Raw genomic sequence first — 19,561 nt, forward strand, 5'->3', positions numbered from 1 at the left:
TTGATCTAGCTCCGAAACGGTTTTCACTGTCCCCACAGAAAACCTCCTCTCCATTAAACAGTCAGTACTTCCTAGTCCATCCCTGCCCCTGGTAATCCCCACTCTGCTTTCTCTGCATTTACTTATTCCATGTTTCATATGTGCTTAATGTTATAGGAAGTTCACCTTAATAAGAAGCGCAGGAAAACCTACTACATAACAGCATGGAAACAGGTGTAAAAATATGGCAAGGACAGACCTGTCCTGCACTCGGAGGGTTAAGTCTGGAGCTTGAGGGCACCCACAGTCCTTCCACCCGAATGTCAAACCTCAGAAGAACATGAAATCAGGGTGTGTATGTGTGTGTTGGGGGGAGGGGGACTTTCCACTTATGGAACTGCTGGTATCGGCCTCAAAGACCACCCCCCAGGCCAGAGGTGGCATCCATGGCACAAAGGCCCAGGCAGGCCACGCAGATTCTTCAGGTCTCAAGAGCACAGCCCCCCCCTCCCCCCAACTCCCACAGCCTAGGCCCTTGGAAGCCAGAAATCCTCATCCTGAAACCGTGTGGAGCTTCAGAAATGCAAACATCAACACCCTGAACTGAATCTCCTACTATGTGCCAGGCATGGTAGATAGACACGGGTCATGGCTCTGCCCTTGGGACTGGAGTCCAGTGGGAAAGATGGACACAGTCAGGGAGGGGAGGATACCGAGGACTTGCAGAAGAGGAGGATACAGTGCCCAGCCCAACAAGCCATCCGTGGGCCCGGTCAGTAGAGGGGACAAGAGGGAGAAGTTCTAAGTTCTAGGCAGAGGCAGGACCCACTAGTTCATAGAATGGACGCTGCCCAAGTCTGGTTTCCACCTGCCACTTTCAGCCCAAGTACCGGAGGTGAGCAGAGTCCCTAAATAACTCCGACAGCCCGGCTCCAATGACATCACCCCTGCGAAGTGTGTCCTTCGTGCCGCCACGCCACCCTGAGGAAGAAGTCTACAGCAGACCCGCTCTCAAGGAGGGAGTCCAGGTCCCCCCGGGCCCAGACACTGCTGACTGCAACAGCCCGGGCCCCAGCTGCTGCCCCTCTCCCGAGGACAGCTTCTCTCTCCCGAGACACACAACAGGGAGGCAACGAGGGGATGAGCACCAGCCGCAGCGACACAGCAGACTTCGCTTGTGCCACCAGGCAGAGGTCGGGCCAGGCCCCGGAGATCACTGGTAGAGGGACAGCATCCTGACACAGATCAGGATCCGGATCGTGCTCGAGAAGGGGATACAGCCAACCACCAGCCACAGGGAGTATGAAACGTGCTGCAGAAGAGACGCGCTGGGGGTCTCCTCTCAGGGCAAGAGAACCCGCAACCTGCCGTGGGGCGGGGGTGATAGGAGAGGGAGGCCCACCGAAGCCCACAACAGGTGCAGTAGGGGCGATCCACCCCCGCCATTCTCCTCGGGGAGGGGAAAAAGCACCTGCCAAAGCCGGAAAGGAACAGTGGGGCTGGTCCAGGAGCCAAGCCATGTCCCATGAAGGAATGAAGTGAAGCCTCAGAGTAACTGCAGCCCCAGCGGGGAGCAGAATGGAACAGAAGGTGCAGGACACGGACACCGCGTCCTCACAGGCTTGCTTGGGCCTTGCCAAAGGCGCAGTCCAGACACCAGGACCTTCACCCCAAAAACTCGAGGGCTGCCACCACAGCCCTCACAGCCCTGCGGGATCTAACCTCCTCCCCGCCCCTCTGCTCCCGCAACTCCAGCCACACCAGCCTCATCACCGAGTCCTCCACAGCCGACAGGAGCCCACCTCTGAGTCTGCATCTGCTGTTCCCTCCACCTGGGGTGCTCTTCCCTGCTGTTGCCTCGGCTTATGCTCTATGCCACAAAGGGTTCTGCTCAAGTCACTTCCCTTCCATTCCAAACACCCTCACTCTCCCAGCCCCTCTCTGCTCACCATGCTTTTTGCGTGTGCCACAGCTACTACCATCCAACACGCAGACCTTAGCTTCTGCCCCCAGGAAACCAGGGACCCACACTGTTCTACCCACAACACACCTAGGTCAGCACCTGGCATGTGGAGGCCCTCATCTGAATGAAGGAGCTTTAGGATGCGCATAGACTGAAGATTAGACATGTACGATTTTCACAAACCACACAGCAGAGATCTACTACACTCTACCATCTTTGGGGCTCTGACCCAGGAGGTGGAACCTCGAGAAAGGTTACAGGTCAGGTGCTAGGATATCAAGAACTTCAGGGAAGTGCTCTATTACAATGGAGCAGAAGGGGATTCCTTACCTGAAGCAGGTCAGTTTGTGTTGGGGAAGGGCTTCATAACTCTCAAAGCCAGACTCGTTGGCATCGAAGATGGAGAGTCTCTCATTTGTCAACAGCTGTGGCTCATCCACCTGAGAGACAGAGGCCGTGAGGCAGAGGCGGAGGCAGAAAAGAGGAGGCCGGAAGCAGAGCCGGAACTTACTGCGTCGGGGGGATGCTGCTCGTACTTCAGTTCGGCATCGTCCAGGTACTGTCCGCACTGAGTGCACCGCAGAGGACTGGGCTGGGGGCACGAACACAAACAGCACTGAGGGCCAGCTCTGGGCACCCCCTCTGGCGCCGCAGACCCGGCTTTATTCCCACTTGTGGGTTTACCTTGGAGGACACCATGGTTTTGGTTCGAGCCATTTTTTTCTCCGTTCTGAGAATAAAGCAAAAGATAGTTGTTGTTTTTAAACCCTATCAGAACACGTAAGAATCTACCCAAATTACACCTAATCTACTGACACAGGTGAGCACCGGCTGCTACCTTGGGGAATGAGGTGCCAGGTCCTCAGTCTCTCTACCACACAGAGGGGACCAGTCTCACGCAGAATTGGGAGTGTTTTGGTCCTGAGCTCACAGACTCCATCAGATAACAGAGCTAAGCTAAGGCTGCTCTAGCAATTCACTAAAACTCCTTTATCTTTTTCTCTAGAAAGAATCTTAATATGAATCACTTTGTACCAAGAAAAAATAAGTGCTTACGGTTCTTTGGATGTAGTTTTGCGTCTCTTCTCTTCCTACATGGAGAGAACAAAAGAAGGTGCAAAAGTATTTTACAGCTGGACAGTGCTCCAGGATTTTTTACACACCGTTATCACAAAGCCTAGTCAAAGGCAGAGAGGAAGAGAGTCAAAGGACCAGTGAGGTCTAGAGTCTTCTATTCAAAATTCTTATAACCAAAGACTTCCTTAAAAGACTCCTAATAAAGACCATTAAAAAAAAAAAAAAGCAGGGGCACCTGGGTGGCTTAGTCGGTTAAGCGTCCGACTTTCGCTTAGGTCATGATCTCGCGGTTCGTGGGTTCGAGCCCCGCGTCGGGCTCTGTGCTGACTGCCAGCTCAGAGCCTGGAGCCTGTTTCAGTCTGTGACTCCCTCTCTCTCTGACCCTCCCCTGCTCACGCTGTCTCTCTCTCTCTCTCTCCTAGAAATAAATAAAACATCAAAAAAAAAAAAAAAAAAAAAAAAAGCAGCTGAGCTTTCCTGTACCCGCAGCAGCACCTCAAGGCAAGTGAACAACTGATGAGGGGTCTATGGACTGAATTAAGTCCCTCTAAAGTTCATGTTGAAGCCCTGCGCCCGAATGCAGCTGTATATGAAGAGGAGGCTTTTAAGGAGGGGACTGAGGTTCTAAGGCTGGGCCCTAATCCAACAGGGCTGGTGTCCTCTTCAGAAGGGGGAGAGGAGGGAGCCTGGTGCCTCTCCCTCTGCACTCGCACGGGGCAGAGCCTGGGAGACGCAGCGAGAAGGCAGCCGTCGGCAAGCCAGGAAGAAAGGCCTCACCAGGAACTAACCCTGACGGCACTCTGATCTTGGACTCAGTCTCCAGAACTGTGGAAAAATAAACGTCTGTTGTTTAAACCACCCAGAGGGCGGTACTGGATTAGTCTGCGAGGGCTACCATTAAAATAAAGGGGGACACTTTTTTCTGGAGTTATTCTGGGTGAACGAAGCAGTGAGAGAACTGTGGACTATCACCACTTTGCAGCTCCCAGTGACAGATGTAAGCAATGGCTGTTAAAAACATGGGGTGAAAGGGGCGCCTGGGGGGCTCAGTCGGTTGAGCGTCCGACTTCGGCTCAGGTCATGATCTCACGGTTTGTGGGTTCGAGCCCCGCGTCGGTCTCTGTGCTGACAGCTCACTCAGAGCTTGGAGCTGTATCTCCCTCTCTCTGACCCTCCCCTGCTCACACTCTCACTCTCTCTCTTTCAGAAATAAATTTAAAAAAAAAATTTCTTTTTAATTTTTTAAAAATGAGGTGAAAAGCAGAGAGGGGCTTTATAAGGGATAAATCAATCTTAACACCATAAACAAACAACAGTGCCTCCAGTGTGACGTCACAGGAAGCACCTGTCACCCCCTCAGAGGCCACTGGAGCCACATCTGATCGAGCCCCCAGACCTAACCATCAGTCCGTAGGAGACAGGGCTGGAGAGAGAGGTTTCACTCAAGAGGGATACACACAACAGAACACCAGGACCCAGAAACTCTACGGGTAAGCCAGTTCCCTTCATAAATTCCAGGGAAGAGGAGGGAGCAAAACTCTAGAGACGACAGGACAAATACAAACCAAATTCACTGTACAGCCCTTGTTTGGGTCCAATTCAAAGAGTTCCCATTGTTTCTTTTTTCTAGGCAGGGAAATCTGAACAGATTAGACCTTGACATTGTGTTAACGATGGTCTTGTGGGGATATTTAAGAGAGTCCTTTTGCAGGAAGTTCTTCTATAAGTGTCTCAGTAATGTCACCCCTGGTGAGGGAGGCTGGGAGAACAGGGAGGGACTGACACAAACACTTGGACATAAGTGGAGAGCTGCCGCAGGCCGAGGAGAACACGAGGAGGGGTTGCGGCTCTATGCGGCCTACTTCGGGGGATGCTTGAATGTCTCCAGAATACAAAGCTTACTTTAAAAAAAAAAAAAAAAATCATTTTGGGATGTAAGAAACACAGGATTAAAAAAACAAGAGCTTACCTTTTCATCCTCATCTTTTTCTTCAGAAACTTGTGGTTTTACTCTTTCAGGTTCTTTTTCCTCAGGTCTCCGTTTGGCAGCTCTATTAGGCAAACAAACATATGCCAAATCTTTGCTCAGAATAACCCTGTTGCCAACTCACATCGAAAACAAAAACTAACGCGTCCCTACTGAAAAACAGAATATTCAGAATGTATCTGGGCAATAGATCCTTTCTTCCCATCCAATAAAGAAGGCCCCTTGTGGGGCGCCTGGGTGGCATAGTCAGTTAAGCGTCCGACTTTCGCTTAGGTCATGATCTCGCGGTTCGTGGGTTCGAGCCCCGCGTCGGGCTCTGTGCTGACTGCCAGCTCAGAGCCTGGAGCCTGTTTCAGTCTGTGACTCCCTCTCTCTCTGGCCCTCCCCTGCTCACGCTGTCTCTCCCTCTCTCTCTCTCTCTCTCTTAGAAATAAATAAAAATATAAAAAATATATATATATTAAAAAAAAAGAAGGCCCCTTGTCACGGTGGCTCTAAAAGGACCACTGATAAGTGGCTGTAACTCCAGAGGCAGACCCCCCCCCCCCGCCCCCGAGACCTGTCCGAAGTGGGCCAAGCGAGAAGTGCCGTAAGGGAAGAGACCCAAGAGATGTGCAGGGATGGGACAGGCACCCAAGTGGCAGAGGGAAAGGGGCAGGGAGGAGGCCCAGCTTAATTTCTTATCCAACACTGCCAGAACGGATCCAGTTTTCCGATCGCATCAGCACCTCCCCGTAAACCTCTACATCAGCACCGATCTCTAGAACGGTAATTTCAGTAACAAAAATTATACAAAGCACAGCACAAGCGTTTCAACCACTTACAGGTCTTTGGGTTGACTTCTGGGTCTCCTTTCATCCTGCGAGGGTGAAGCAGGGGTGGAGAAAGAAGAGGGGAAAAGTTAGTTTCTGAGAAAAGAGCAAGACCAAACTGAAAGTACCAGTCAATGATCGTAGCACTGTGAAACTGGAAAAGAGGAAAGATCCAGGCAGGTCTATGGGGCAGAGAGGAGACTTCGCGTTTTTAACTCCATTCCCTAACCCCCTATGAGCAAGAGTTGGCCAGGGCTTGGCAGATCATTTCTAGAAAGAGCCAGAAAACATTTTCAGATTTTGTAAGGCTCGTGGTCTATGTCACAAATACTCAATTCCACCAGTATAGCATAAAAGCAACCAGAGGAAATACAGAAGTGAAAAGCCATGACTCTGTTCCAAAAAAAATTATAAAAATGGGCAGAAGACCAGATTTAAGTCATCATGTGCCAACTCTGTCCCAGGAAAGTTCAGTGTAAAAGGGAATATTATACCCATGTAGTTTATGTTGACCAAAATGCCTATAGTTCCATCTGTCATCTGGTCAGAGGTGAAGATATCATACAGATAGGCATCAGGGCAGCAGGAAAAAGCAAGAACAAAACATAGCAATCTAGAATGGAAATTACGAAATAAAAATTCCCAACTCCGTCACCAACTCCTTGTTATATATAAACAATCTAGTGTCTTCTGAGCTACCTTTTTGATAAATTTATTGAGCCTACATTCATAGATGAATACGTTTGTTAGTGGGTTTATTAAAATTGGAGAGCCAACAATATTACAAAGGCTCAAATGTTTGATCCTTCCATCTCTTTCTAGCACGAGGCAAGAGCTCCCGCCGGTTTCTGTCTGCAGAGAACAGGCAGCCCGACACCATCACTCAGATCCCTCTGAGGGGCCCAGGAGGGATTTCTGTCAAGGGCCAACAGCAAGATAACCAACATCTAGCCAGAAAAGGGAAAACACTGTAAAGCGGCAGCGCATGCTGGCGGCGACACCAAAAGTGGCGCCACGGAATGAGAATGGATGTCTGCTGCCATTCGGGTTGGAAGTAAGGAAGTATGTGACCCAGCAAGTCCGTGACCTTGGGCTCCACCATCTAAATCTCAACTGACTGAGCCACCCAGGTGCCCCTGTCTGTCAAGTGTCTGACTTTGGCTCAGGCCATGATCTCACGGTTCGTGGGTTCGAGTCCTACATCGGGCTCTGTGCGGACAGCTAGCTCAGAGCCTGGAGCCCGCTTCAGATTCTGTATCTTCCTCTCTCTCTGACCCTCCCCTGCTCACACTGTCTCTCTCTCAGAAAAGAAACAGAACATTAAAAATAAATAAATAAATTTAAATCTCGACAGACAAAAAGCCAGAGACAATACTGGGATTATCCCAGTTAGGCTTCTCTTAGGCAGGGACCACACAGCTCAGAGCCGGGGAGTCCCGTGCCGCGGCCCCGTGCATGATGCCCCCTCCCGCGGAGTTCAGCAGCCGGGCCGCCCTGCGGGTGACCTTGCCCTCCTGGACTTGTACGAAGGCCCAGCCCCACTCCACATGTAAGGCTTCAGAGTTTAAATGTGTTCACTTAGCTGAGTGGGGGAGGCTGGCAGGATGGGGAGATCTAGACTCGGAACCCAGGAGGCACGCAGGGGAGCACAGCGGTGGCTGGTGCGTCCGAGGGGAGGATCAAGAGCAGCTGGACGCGCACACTTTCGTCAAGGTGCACAGAGGCCCAGTCCACCGTTAGAGAAGCAGACCGCTGAACGCTCACGGGCATGGGACAACCACCAACCCCCACGAGGGGGATTAAGGAACTTTCCCAGAGTCGCCCCATGGGTAGGGCTGGATTTGAACCCAGAGCCCTGCCCCACACCATGTGTCCTGACCAAATGAGAACAGAAGAAAAGTGGAATTTAAGAAACAAAGATTCTTAAAAAGAAATCTTAAAAAGTCTTTACCCTCTCGTCTCCTTCATCCGTTTCGGCCTGCGCTCCCGTTCTTCCTTCTCTGTCCAGCTCCTCCTTGGGCTTCGGTTTAGGTGTTCTGTCACACAAAACCGGACACATCCACCCAGGTCAGCTCAGGGAGGCTGACGCCTCTGCAAACACCCCAGTGGTGGCTTAGAGGCCCCTCCCCAGAGCCTGGATGGGGTCCCCTCCTTGGGCCCAGGGCATGGTTTGCTTTCCCCGCTGAAAGGCAGGTCTTCCCTACAGGAAGCCTGAAAGCCATTTATTACTTCAGAACTTACGATCTTCAGAATGCCATCAACACTTCATAGAAATGAAACAAATAGCTTAAATGAACAGCTGCTTAAAACAAACAAACCCCCCTGCCATACACACACAGATAGGGCTCCACCGATTTCCTGTAACCCAAAGGGGACTCTGCCCACAGCGGCAGAAAGCAAGTGTCTGGCCCAGAGGTAGATACCGTGTAGGTTCACAAGAGCTGGTCTGATATGTGACCCGCATCAGCGACCATGGATGGCTGACCACCCACACAGGATCGGCACCATGGGCCCTGCCGCTCCGTTTGGGTGCTCTGCCCACCCCTAGGCACAGGCCAGTCTCAACATTTCCTTCAGCCAACCGGGTGTCAACAGAGGCTCGCAGCACTCTCCACCTCTGCCCTCGTTCTCTGCCACTGCCACGAAACCACGCCCAGGCTGGCCACATCGTCCCCACCATCTCCACCAAGCCTGGCCAAGATCAGTGGACAGACACCAGGAGGCAGACTTGTCAGCTCAGTAAACGTGGTCTTAAGTCACTGAGCTCCAGCAGCCGTAATCACCCACCATCTTCAACGCATGGGGCACACAGCAGCTCATCCGATGCTCTTTCCCCCACCTGACACACTGCTTGCTGAAATGACCACCACTGAGGAAGGGCCTTGGGTCAAGATCAGCTGAGCTCAGCCTTCACTCCGGTGCCCTGACCTTCCCCAAGTGGAACCACGCACACACGTATAAGTTACACACACACCGAATGCTCTGCCTAACCCATTATTTTTACCAAAACACTTATTTTAGCAATTAAGTTTCACACTGGGAAGTACACAAAGGCATGTTAACTATACTTACGGTTCTTTGGTTTGACTTCTGAGTCTCTTTTCCTCCTAAGGGGGGGGGGGTAAAAAAGAAACTAGTTAATTTCCCCCCATTTAGCCCTGATCTTTCTATTGAAGTGTTCTATGGGAATAATACCTAAACGGATCCTATAGTCTAGATGGTGGGAGTAAAGACCATCTACCTTCAAGACAGCAAGGTTTTGTTTTTTGTTTTTTTGTGGGGTAAGTAAGCAGGAAGTTGCAGGATCTAACAGTTCTGGAACCTAAGTGCTCTGCCCCCAAACCCCTCGATCACCGGTCAGGAGAGAGTGTGGACAACCTCCTGGCTAGCAGAACCAGGAATCTGTAGAAGCATGAAGCAGGCTGGCCCGCTCTCAACAAGTGCTCCACCTCAAACACTTATGGCGATCATTTTGAACCGAGTTTAAAGAGCTAAACACACCTTTCTGGGAAAGGTCCCCGAGTTGAATTCAGCCTCAAACTCCACATTTTGTAAAAAGACCACAAGGGTTAGTGATGTTATGAGCAGAACAACACTGCAGACCGATCTACTGCAGGAAGAAGTGCTGGGAGTGTGACCACAGGCAAGGAATTTCAACCCTGCCCTACGCGCCTTTGGAGGGTTCACGGTGAGCAAGCCCACGAGAGCTGCCTGTTCCCAAAGGAGCTGAACTATAACTGCTGCCTAACTAGCATCAGGGTAGGAGAGGTGATCATGAAAGGCTAGCTCTAAATACCAAATGGTTCAGGAATGGTCATATGCTTAGTTGATCCCCAACTAGAGCAATAACAGACATCCATCCTTTATACTCTGTTCAAAGTTTGTAAAAAACCTCTAGATATTCTGAGAAAGAGAGAGAGGGGAGGGGGGCAGGTGCATGCATGCAGGGGAGGGGCAGAGGGAGAGGGAGAGAATCTTAAACAGACTCCATGATCTCCACAGAGCCCAATTCGGGGCTCAGTCTCATGAACCACGAGATCATGACCTGAGCCGAAATCAAGAGTTGGACACTCAACCGACTGAGCCACCCAGGTGTCCCAGTGAGAAACTTCTAACTGATGCCTTAACAGGACACAAAACAGGGCCCAGTAAGGTTCCATCACCTGTTGCTGCCCAATGTTAGCCCTTTGTCACACAGGAAAATACTGTCTAATGGTGAAGCTTCCAGTATCCAACCCCATTCCCTCTATCCTCTCCTTGAGGGGGTTCAGGTGGCACATTTGTCTTTCACAGAACCTTGAATTCAGATTTTACAGAGATGCTGGAGGTTTGGGGAAGACCTGGGGAGATATGGTCTGATTGCAGTGAAGAATACAACTTTAGGGGCACCTGGGTGACTTAGTCGGTTGAGCAGCTGATTCTTGATTTCAGCTCAGGTCAGGATCTCACAGATGCGGAGGATCAAGCCCCACATCAGGCTCTGGCTGTCAGCATGGAACGTACTTAGGATTCTCTCTCTGCCCCTCCCCTGATCATATGCTTGCTCACTCTCAAAATAAACTTAAAAAAATTTTTTTAAAAAAGCACTTTCTATCTGGATGATGCTATAGAATTTCAGCACCACATGTGTCTGAAAATCAGATTCCCACAAAGACTTGGTAAGCGAGGGAGGCAGATGCGCAGGGGCACAGACGGAAGTTCTGTCACTGATGAAACAGCAAAAGGTCCGGCTGCCCCCATGGCTAATGCCAGTGACCTTATCACCACAGCCACACAACCCCCCTTCCGGGTAGAGAACCACAGAAAAAGGAGTCTGGAAAGCATTCTGGCTAAAGTCAAGGTCATTTTGATCATGAAAGTCCTTTAGTTCCTACACGTGCCCCCCTCCCGGTGACCCCCTTCCTGAAACCAAACAGGGACTCCGAGTAAAGTACAATGGACAAACTTGGATGTGACCAGGCTTTACTTTTTCATCTTTTTCCTCCTCTTCTTCCATGTGTGCTCCAGGTCCTACTCTCTCCGGTTCTTCTGCAGGGAGCGGTCTAGCAACTCTGTCAAGCAAAGTAACACACACCCCACGGGTGACTTTCCCCGACCCCTCCCCTGCCAGCAGTTCTCATAAGGTCCTCCTCTTCCTACCCCAAAGAGCAATCTTCATCTCAGATGCCCTGAAAGACACGGGCTACTTTAATATTTAACCGGACCTTTAAATCTGGTTCTGACAACGGCCGGTTGCCCCCAATTCATTCTTTGCAACGAGAATTCTACATGAATTAAAGGCTAATAATCTGACCCCATATTCAGCATTCTTAAGCCATCTATGGTCGCCATGGCAACTCACAATAAAGCTCTTTACAACTTTTCAGAAAAGTTGTTTTGGTAATGAAGATTGCACATTGTACAGAACAGGCATATTAATCGTTCTTACTGTTCTCTGGATGTAACTCTCCGCCTTTTTTCCTCCTGCGTGGAGAGAAGGGAGGAAGACAAGAATATTCATTTCAAAGAAGATCAACATGATAAGCATGGGTGACAGTATTAAATACATTTGGCACAGTTAAAAATGGGGGAGGGGTGCTGGGTTTGGGGGAAAAGGTCTAGGCAAGCATCGGTCTGGTAGTGATGTCCCACCACCCGCAAACGAAGGAGAGGCCCGGGGGTTGGCCCGGCACACGTCCGTGTACCAGAGCTTTTCAGTGACGCTCTGTAAAAGAATCAGAGATCCTCCACCTCCTGACAGGAATGCTTTAGTATTAGAAAAAAACCAAAACAGACATTTGGGATTCCCATCAGGAAGCGAGGATGACAGTCAAGCTGGACACTAGCTCCTCCCGGATGAGTGCCCCAGTGTACCATTTCACACCATGTGCGGTCTCCAGGGTATCTACGTGTACTTAAGAGGGATAAATATATTGCCGTGATGAAAGAGGTCTGTATCCTGTTTGAGGTGAGGTTACAAGAATCCATATGCACGAGTACATACACAGACACGTGAAACCTGGTAAAATCTGAATAAAGTCGGGATTGTACAGCGATTGCCACTCTCCTGGTTTTGCTGTTGTGTTACAGTTCTAGATGTTCCCACTGGAGAAATCTGGGGGAGTTACACAGAACCCAGTTGTATTCTATTATAGGCAACACATACACGAAACTGTAGCACATGTAGGTGTATAGGTGGAAAATGCTGCCTCCAGGTGACCTTCAGACTGGAGCTACGTCAGCTCTTCCCTGAGTCTCCAGCCTACTGGCGTGTCCTGCATGCTTCAGCCTTTCCGGCTTTACCACAGGACCCAGTTACTTAAAATTAATCTTCTACAGATAGACCTCTCGTTTCTCTAGAGAACTCTAATGGTAGATTTTACGCTCAGTCTCTTTCTCGCTCTCTTTCAAACAATAGAGAGGAAACTGAGGAGTCCTTGCCTCTTCCCCGCTATGGAAGCTCAGGAGAAAGGGAGATCTGGGCACCAAACATCCTTTTGTACTATTTAGAAGTTTTACTAAATGCACGTAATACCCATCTTTAAAACATAGTAAATTCTCGAAACTTTCAATTGGCTAAAAAGGATGGTCTCTGTATGAGGACTTATGTGACCAACACCACGTGACACTGCTGGCTGAATATACGAAGTCTTACTCTAGCATATCGGAACAGTGTTTTTACAAGCCTCCACGAACAAAGCCACCCAGGCCTCACACACGCTGCCAGTGTAATGGTAGGTTTCTTGAAAAAGCCAGATGAGGCGGCTACACAAGCCTCTAAAAGGTTAGGGTGCAGGAAACCACTCAACAATAGGTGCACGGGGAGGAGAGCTACCGATGTTACAAGAGCCAGCCTCGAGAGCTACCGATGTTACAAGAGCCAGCCTCCTTTTGTCCGTAATGCTTTTTCCTAAGAGACAAGAGACTTGGCCACTGATCTGAACAAGTGGGTCCCTCTGTGCCTCAGTTTCCCACTTAAAACCAGGTAATCTAAACTTAACTACAGATATCTGAATAAAGGTCATGGATGGTAACAACTAATTTCTAAAACCAGACTGTGTGGGTCTTACACAGGTTGTCAGGCCTGCCTCAAGGACAGTAGTAGCCCAGTGACCCCTGAGACCGCTTAGTCCAGTGCTGCTTAGCCCGAGTAATTCTACCCCTCCTCCCAACCCGGAAGTGTCTGATGAGGATTTTGGTGGTGACACCTGAGAGGGGAGACGGGGATTACTACTGGTATGTAGTGAGTAGAGGTCAGGACGCTGCTACATTCTATAAGCCACAGGACCGCCTGCCCCCTCCACAGCCAAGCATTATCTGGCTCCAGAAGTCAATAGTACTGTGGTTGAGAACCCAGTATTAAAGAAGAGCATCTGCAGTTTGCTCTATCAGTAGCAGGACAGCATTTACTACCCACACGTAAACCTACAGACTTCCCTTCAACTTCCATAGCTAATCCTGCAGCAAAATCAAAAAGAAAATTGATGTGTGACATCTGGTATTATCTAGGTTTGGCTTCAAGTCACAAGGAAAAGTACCATCACAGATTCACATTTTCTGGATCAAAGATCTCAGTAAGCCCGGTTTTCTAACCTACAAGGTCTAAGTAGCATTATTACACTACATATAGCAACTGTAATGCTCTGCTGTTAGACAAGTTAGAAGTCAGCTAAGGACAGCAGAAACAAATGCTTTCAACATGTCACAACTGGAAGCACCCAGGCGGCTCAGTCGGTTAAGCGTCCAACTCTGGAATTTGACTCAGGTCATAATCTCACAGTTTGTCAGATCAAGTTCCACACTGGGCTCTGCGCTGATAGCACCTCCCTGCTCTCAGTCTCTCTAAAAAAGCAAGCAAGCAATAAATAAAAAAATAATAAATAAATAAACAAAGCTTTGGGGGCACCTGGATGACGCAGTCAGTCAAGCATCCGACTCTTCAGCTTGGCTCCAGGTCATGATCTCATCATTTGTGAGTTCAAATCTGTATCTGGCTCTATGCTGAAGGTGCAGAGCCTGCTCGGGATTCTCTCTACCCTCCCCCTCCCCCTCCCTCTCAAAAATGAACATTAGGGGCACCTGAGTGGCTCAACTGGTTAAGCATCTGGCTCTTGGTTTCAGCTTAGGTCATGATCTCACAGTTCATGAGTTCAAGCCCTGTGTCAGGCTCCACAGCTGGCAGCAAGATCCTGCTTAGGTTTCTCTTTCTCTCTGCCCCTACCCCACTCACACTTTCTGTCTCTCTCAAAAATAAATAAACTAAAATAAGTAGCACCTAGGGGCGCCTGGGTGGCTTAGTCGGTTAAGCGTCCGACTTTCGCTTAGGTCATGATCTCGCGGTTCGTGGGTTCGAGCCCCGCGTCGGGCTCTGTGCTGACTACCAGCTCAGAGCCTGGAGCCTATTTCAGAGTCTGTTCTGTGTCTCCCTCTCTCTCTGACCCTCCCCTGCTCATGCTGTCTCTCTCTCTCCTAGAAATAAATAAAAATATTAAAAAATAAATAAATAAAATAAAATAAAATAAAATAAGTAGCACCTAGGTGGCTCAGTGGGTTGGGTGTCCGACTCTTGATTTCGGCTGGGGTCATGGTCTTGTGGTTTGTGAGACTGGGCCCCAGGTCAGGCTCTGTGCTGGCAGTGCAGAGACTGCTTGGGATTCTCTCTCTATACCCCAGCCCTGCTCTTTCTCTCTCTCTCAAAACAAACTTTAAAAAAAAATAAACATTTTTTAAAAAGCTTTAAAAAAAATAAACAGAGGCGCCTGGGTTGCTCAGTCGGTTGAGCATCTGACTCTTGGTTTCAGCTCAGGTCATGATCTCACAGTTCCTGGGTTTGTCCTCTGCGTGGAGAGCATGGAACCTGATGGGGATTCTCTTTCTCCTCTCCGTCTCTCTCAAAATAAATGAACTCTAAAAATAAATATTAAAAGAATAAAATGTCGCAGTTGATGGCCAATCTTATCAGCCAGAGAAGGAGGAAGGTAGACCGAGGAAGTAACAGACTCTAAAGTTACGGGGCTGCCTCGCAAGCAGCAGGGGCCTGTGGAGGCCTCGGGCCAAACTGTGACATACTTCATACTGCCCAGGTCCAGGGACAGGTCCTAACACCTCCTCAGTCACTTCAAGTCCATTTAGATAGGTCAAGTGTAAAGTCAGGACTATCAGCAAAATACCAGAAGAAGGCAGAGTGAAGAAACTTGAAAATGTCATTCCTACCTGGTCTTTTTCTTCCTCAACATGATCATCCGATTTCGCTTTTTCACGCTCTTCCTCGGGTTTCCGTTTGGAAGGCCTGACACAAACAGGAAAGCCAACTGTTAGCTTGGCCAGACCCTAGACCTCCAAGAGGCATGAGAAGAGCTGTGTTCCTCCCTACCAAAGGTGGCCTCTTTAAGAGAGACTCAGGGCATGGGTGCCTTCTTCCCTCCAAGGAAATGCTCTCACTGCCAGGATACTGAAAGAGGCTTTAACACTTGAGTGACGGGTTGGAAGAGCACCACTTTGCAAACCTAAGAGATCATGGAGCTAGACACTGATCAACAGCTGCAGGCGTCACAGAAGAGACATCACATGCCTCTGAAGGAAAGACGGCACCATCTCTGAAGAAGCCTCAAAAATGACAGAGCTGGAACTGGATCAAACTTTTATTTATTTATTTATTTTTAAATATTTTTATTTATTTCTAGGAGAGAGAGAGAGACAGCGTGAACAGGGGAGGGTCAGAGAGAGAGGGAGACACAGACTGTGAAACAGGCTCCAGGCTCCGAGCTGACAGTCAGCACAGAGCCCGACGCGGGGCTCGAACCCACAAACCGCGAGATCATGACCCAAGCAAAAGCCGGACGCTCAACCGACTAAGCCACCCAGGCGCCCCAGGATCAAACTTTTAAACCTACCTACCAGCTTACAAGAAACAAGACATGGAACACATCAACCACCACTAGGATGCAGTCAGCGAGACCTAGAAACTCCATTGGACAAACGAACTAATTTCTTCAAATAAATGGCAAGAAAAAAGGAAAAAAAGGGAAGGAATCTATAATCTGAAGGACTTAAAAACAAATCAACACAATTTGCCACACGTGGAAAAAATACCAACTCTGGTTACACACTTGATACTGAGGAATTACTATGCTTTATAAAGTATGAAAATATTAAGAGTTATGTTTCATCTTTTTAAAAAGACTATTTCCTAAACGTTAGTAACTCTAGCAAAATACAAACAAAAGGTTAAAAAAGATTTTACCATCTAGAGATCTACATTTCTGAGATGGGTTTCAAATGACATATCTGAGGGGGTGCCTGGGGGGCTCAGTCACTTAAGCATCCGACTTCAGCACAGGTCATGATCTCACCATTCGTGAGTTCAAGCCCTGGCATCGGGCTCTGTGCTGACAGCTCAGGGCCTGGAGCCTGCTTCACATTCTGTGTCTCCCTTTCTCCCTGCTCCTCCCCGACTCACACTCAGTCTCTCTCAAAAATAAATAAACATTAAAAAAAAGAAAAAATTCAAGGGACAGATCTGAGATGGGTTCCAAAGCAATCCAGTTGGGGGAGAGTTTACAGGGGTACAGATGAAAAGATGGCCAGCCGGTAACTATGGACACTGGGGACAGGTACTTGGGGTTCATTTTATGGTCCTGGCTAGTTTTGTGTGTCTTCGAAGGCTCCTATAGGAGTAAGAATACAGGAGGTCTTGAGAAATGCTCTTTGTGAATATTTAATGAGAAAAACTGCAGGATGAAAACCTGTGCAGTGTGGAGGTCAGAACGGCTAAGGGAGGGCCGCCTGGGTGGCTCAGTCAGCTAAGTGTACAACTCTTGACTTTGGCGCAGGTCATGATCTCATCAAGCCTCACGTCAGGCTCTGCGCTGACAGCAAGGAACCTGCTTGGGACTCTCTCCCCCCTTCTCTCACTCTGCCCCTCTCCCACTCTCCCTAAATAAAGAAACTTTAAAAAAAATTGCTAAATTATACCCTAATTCCATTCCTGTTTTACCACAAACAGCTGGCCCCAAGAAAAGGTGGCGGTCGATTCATTATATACTGACCCCCTTGAGAAATGAGACAGGATGGTGGTCTGCCTGGTAGTTTGCCTTGTAATCCTGGGGCTAGATGAAACTTCAGCTGTTTAAAGAAAAAAAAGAAACAAAAAAAAGCCACTATGAATAAAAAGGTTCACAGAATAGGTGCAGTTCTTTGGCATTACCAAGATAGCACAGAGAATCAGGTTCTGAAGATTAAGTGCCCTTCTCTTGTTCTAACCAGGAACAGTCTCGGTAAAAGGTAGCAATTAGCACCTGCCAGTCTGCTGAGCCATGTTACTGGAGCTCTTATTGGAGGGACCAAACCCTGAACCAGACAAGGAAACAACCTCTCAGATCATCAAAAGATAAAGCGGCCAAGAACCCAACCTGCACTCAAGTCCCACGCTCTTTGAGTTTTAAAAATTCCAGAAGAGTTACTTTGACTGCAAATTGGGAAGGAGTCTATACATTTAGTTTCAAGAGGCATAGAACTTGGAAATAATAAGTAGTAATACCTTATATACATCAAAAATTTAGCTACGCTTCGGGATCTAATGCTCTATACTTGGTTAAAGAAAAACACTCTGAAGGAGTACAGCGTATACATCTAAGCTGGTGAGAAGTATAGACAAGGAACAAACCAGGAAGTACCGCCCCGGGGGGCCTACGGCTCCAACTGGTACCATGTAAGGGGACAGCCAGTCTCCACCAAGATGAAAGGGCTCAAGTGGTCTTACACTTTGTCTCTCCGTCGGATTTGCTTCTTCTGGGCGTGTAAAGTTTGGAAACGGGTTTGGGGGATTTGTTTTCCTCTGCCATTCCCACTCTGCGGTCCTCACCACTTGTCTGGCTCCCGTTTTCTAGACATCCATTCACTTCCCGACCGAGAGCATGAGCTCCGTTCTCCAAGGATAAATCTTTATTTAAAAGGGATTTGACTTTAGCCAGGTAGCCCTCCTACAGCAGGAAAGGATAATTTAAGTAGCAGTGAATGCAAACATGTGGCAATAAGAGAATAAGGAAACACGCATTTCCTTTATAACTACCGGGTAACATGGAGGCTGGGGAGGGTTCTGCCTCCCTGGTCACACGGGAGTTAACACCAGAGGGGACGTTTTCTAGAAGCCAGGATGCCGAGATCGGACTTACCTCTGATAATTCTTCTTTATGCAATTTGGTTTCCAAGTCACATAACTGATTCTTTATTTCTGTCTGCAGAAATTCATGCAAGAGATTCAATTTCTCCTTCACACATTCCTAAGGGAAGGATATAGGTTTAGAGGTCCTCAAACTCCCAAGTTATTAACTAACAGCCTAACACACAGATGACTAAGCCGCCTAGTCACAAAATAACCGAATGGCAGGCAAGGCCTATTCAGCCTAAAAAACCTGAATATTCACGAGACGTGTTTGTGATGGTACGTGATCTTAGCATATGGGACGAAAGGTTAGAGGTGGGACACAGACCTAGAACAGTGTTTTAGGAAAAAGTGCACTTTTGACAAGCAGGACCAGGACAAGTTACAATTCGGAATTGATGGTGCGGAACCTAAACCGAGAAGCTTGTCAACGAATTACCAAAAGTCAACCAAATTAGCAGCACATTAACACAGCACATTAAGAAGAATATCTAGCTTATCCTCGAAACTGTAAGTTGAAAGCCAACTTCACCTTAAGCATTTTATGAGCCACAGGGGCACCTGGGTAGTAAAGTCAGGTGAGAGTCCAACTTTGGCTCAGGTCGTGATCTCCTGGTTCAGGAGTTCAAGCCCCGCATCAGGCTCTGCACTGACCACTCAGAGCCTAGCGCTCACTTTAGATTCTCTGTCTCTGTCTCTCTGTCCCTCCCCCATTTGCATTCTTTTGCGCAAGCACACTCTCTCGCTCTCACTCTCAAAAACAAACATTAAAAAAAATCCTTACAAGCCACAAAGTATCTGTCAAATAATCACATTTGGTAATAAAATTTATGGGGGGATTACCTTTTCCGTGAGGCTATCTCTTTCCAAATCTTTGAGCCTGCGGGAAGAAAACGGGAGAAAGAAAGGCTGTTAAGCAACTTTGTTCACTTTGAGATTTAATACCATAGTTTTAAAGAACTTTGGAAATAACCTGGACACGATGAGTGTTAGGGGAAAAAAATATATAGTGGTTTCCTCCTACCCTCGAGGTCCGGAAGTCCTGTCAGAATGCCTACAAAGTCATCAAGACATCTACAACCTGAAGGAGGTCCCCCTCTGTAGGGTACAGTTAGTTTCTCTGATGGTGAGAGGCTAGAGGAGCTCGAGAACAGAACGGTGCTATTTCCAAAGGAGCTGGGAGAGCGCAGGAGCTGGGGGGAAGGCAGCATTCTTTTTTTTTTTTTTTTTTTTTTCTAGGAGAGAGAGAGACAGCATGAGCAGGGGAGGGTCAGAGAGAGAGGGAGTCACAGACTGAAACAGGCTCCAGGCTCTGAGCTGGCAGTCAGCACAGAGCCCGACGCGGGGCACGAACCCACGAACCGCGAGATCATGACCTAAGCGAAAGTCGGACGCTTAACCGACTAAGCCACCCAGGCGCCCCAAGGGAAGGCAGCATTCTAATGAGGAAAGGGAGCAACGGGGAAGTAAAGGCATCTGGGGCAGCAGGGGTGCCTACACTCAGGGGCAACAGATGGAGTGAGAAGACGTGGCTGGCACCTCACTAAACATCTCCTCCTCTGGAGTGTCTGTACCTAATCCCTCAGGAGTGCACAATGGTC

At 48.6% G+C, this 19,561-nt stretch overlaps 1 protein-coding gene across 3 annotated transcripts in view; it reads right to left on the bottom strand.

Moving 5' to 3' along the window:
- The window catches only part of DNMT1 (DNA methyltransferase 1), a 45,997-nt gene that overhangs the window by 18,541 nt on the left and 7,895 nt on the right, over positions 1–19,561 (bottom strand). For all 3 annotated transcript variants that reach the window (XM_039250951.1, XM_039250952.1, XM_039250953.1), the window contains exons 2-16: positions 18,804–18,840; positions 17,971–18,078; positions 17,559–17,778; positions 16,846–16,921; positions 15,011–15,086; positions 11,247–11,281; positions 10,785–10,869; positions 8,891–8,925; positions 7,770–7,854; positions 5,831–5,865; positions 4,989–5,070; positions 2,999–3,033; positions 2,627–2,672; positions 2,454–2,534; positions 2,273–2,382 (exon numbers count right to left, since the gene is read on the bottom strand). In XM_039250951.1, coding sequence (XP_039106882.1) covers positions 2,273–2,382; positions 2,454–2,534; positions 2,627–2,672; positions 2,999–3,033; positions 4,989–5,070; positions 5,831–5,865; positions 7,770–7,854; positions 8,891–8,925; positions 10,785–10,869; positions 11,247–11,281; positions 15,011–15,086; positions 16,846–16,921; positions 17,559–17,778; positions 17,971–18,078; positions 18,804–18,840 — 1,146 coding nt within the window. The remainder of the gene's footprint in view (positions 1–2,272; positions 2,383–2,453; positions 2,535–2,626; positions 2,673–2,998; positions 3,034–4,988; positions 5,071–5,830; positions 5,866–7,769; positions 7,855–8,890; positions 8,926–10,784; positions 10,870–11,246; positions 11,282–15,010; positions 15,087–16,845; positions 16,922–17,558; positions 17,779–17,970; positions 18,079–18,803; positions 18,841–19,561) is intronic.

Source organism: Hyaena hyaena, unplaced genomic scaffold (genome assembly GCF_003009895.1).
Source record: "Hyaena hyaena isolate Hyena2069 unplaced genomic scaffold, ASM300989v1 scaffold_392, whole genome shotgun sequence".
Taxonomy (NCBI): domain Eukaryota; kingdom Metazoa; phylum Chordata; class Mammalia; order Carnivora; family Hyaenidae; genus Hyaena; species Hyaena hyaena.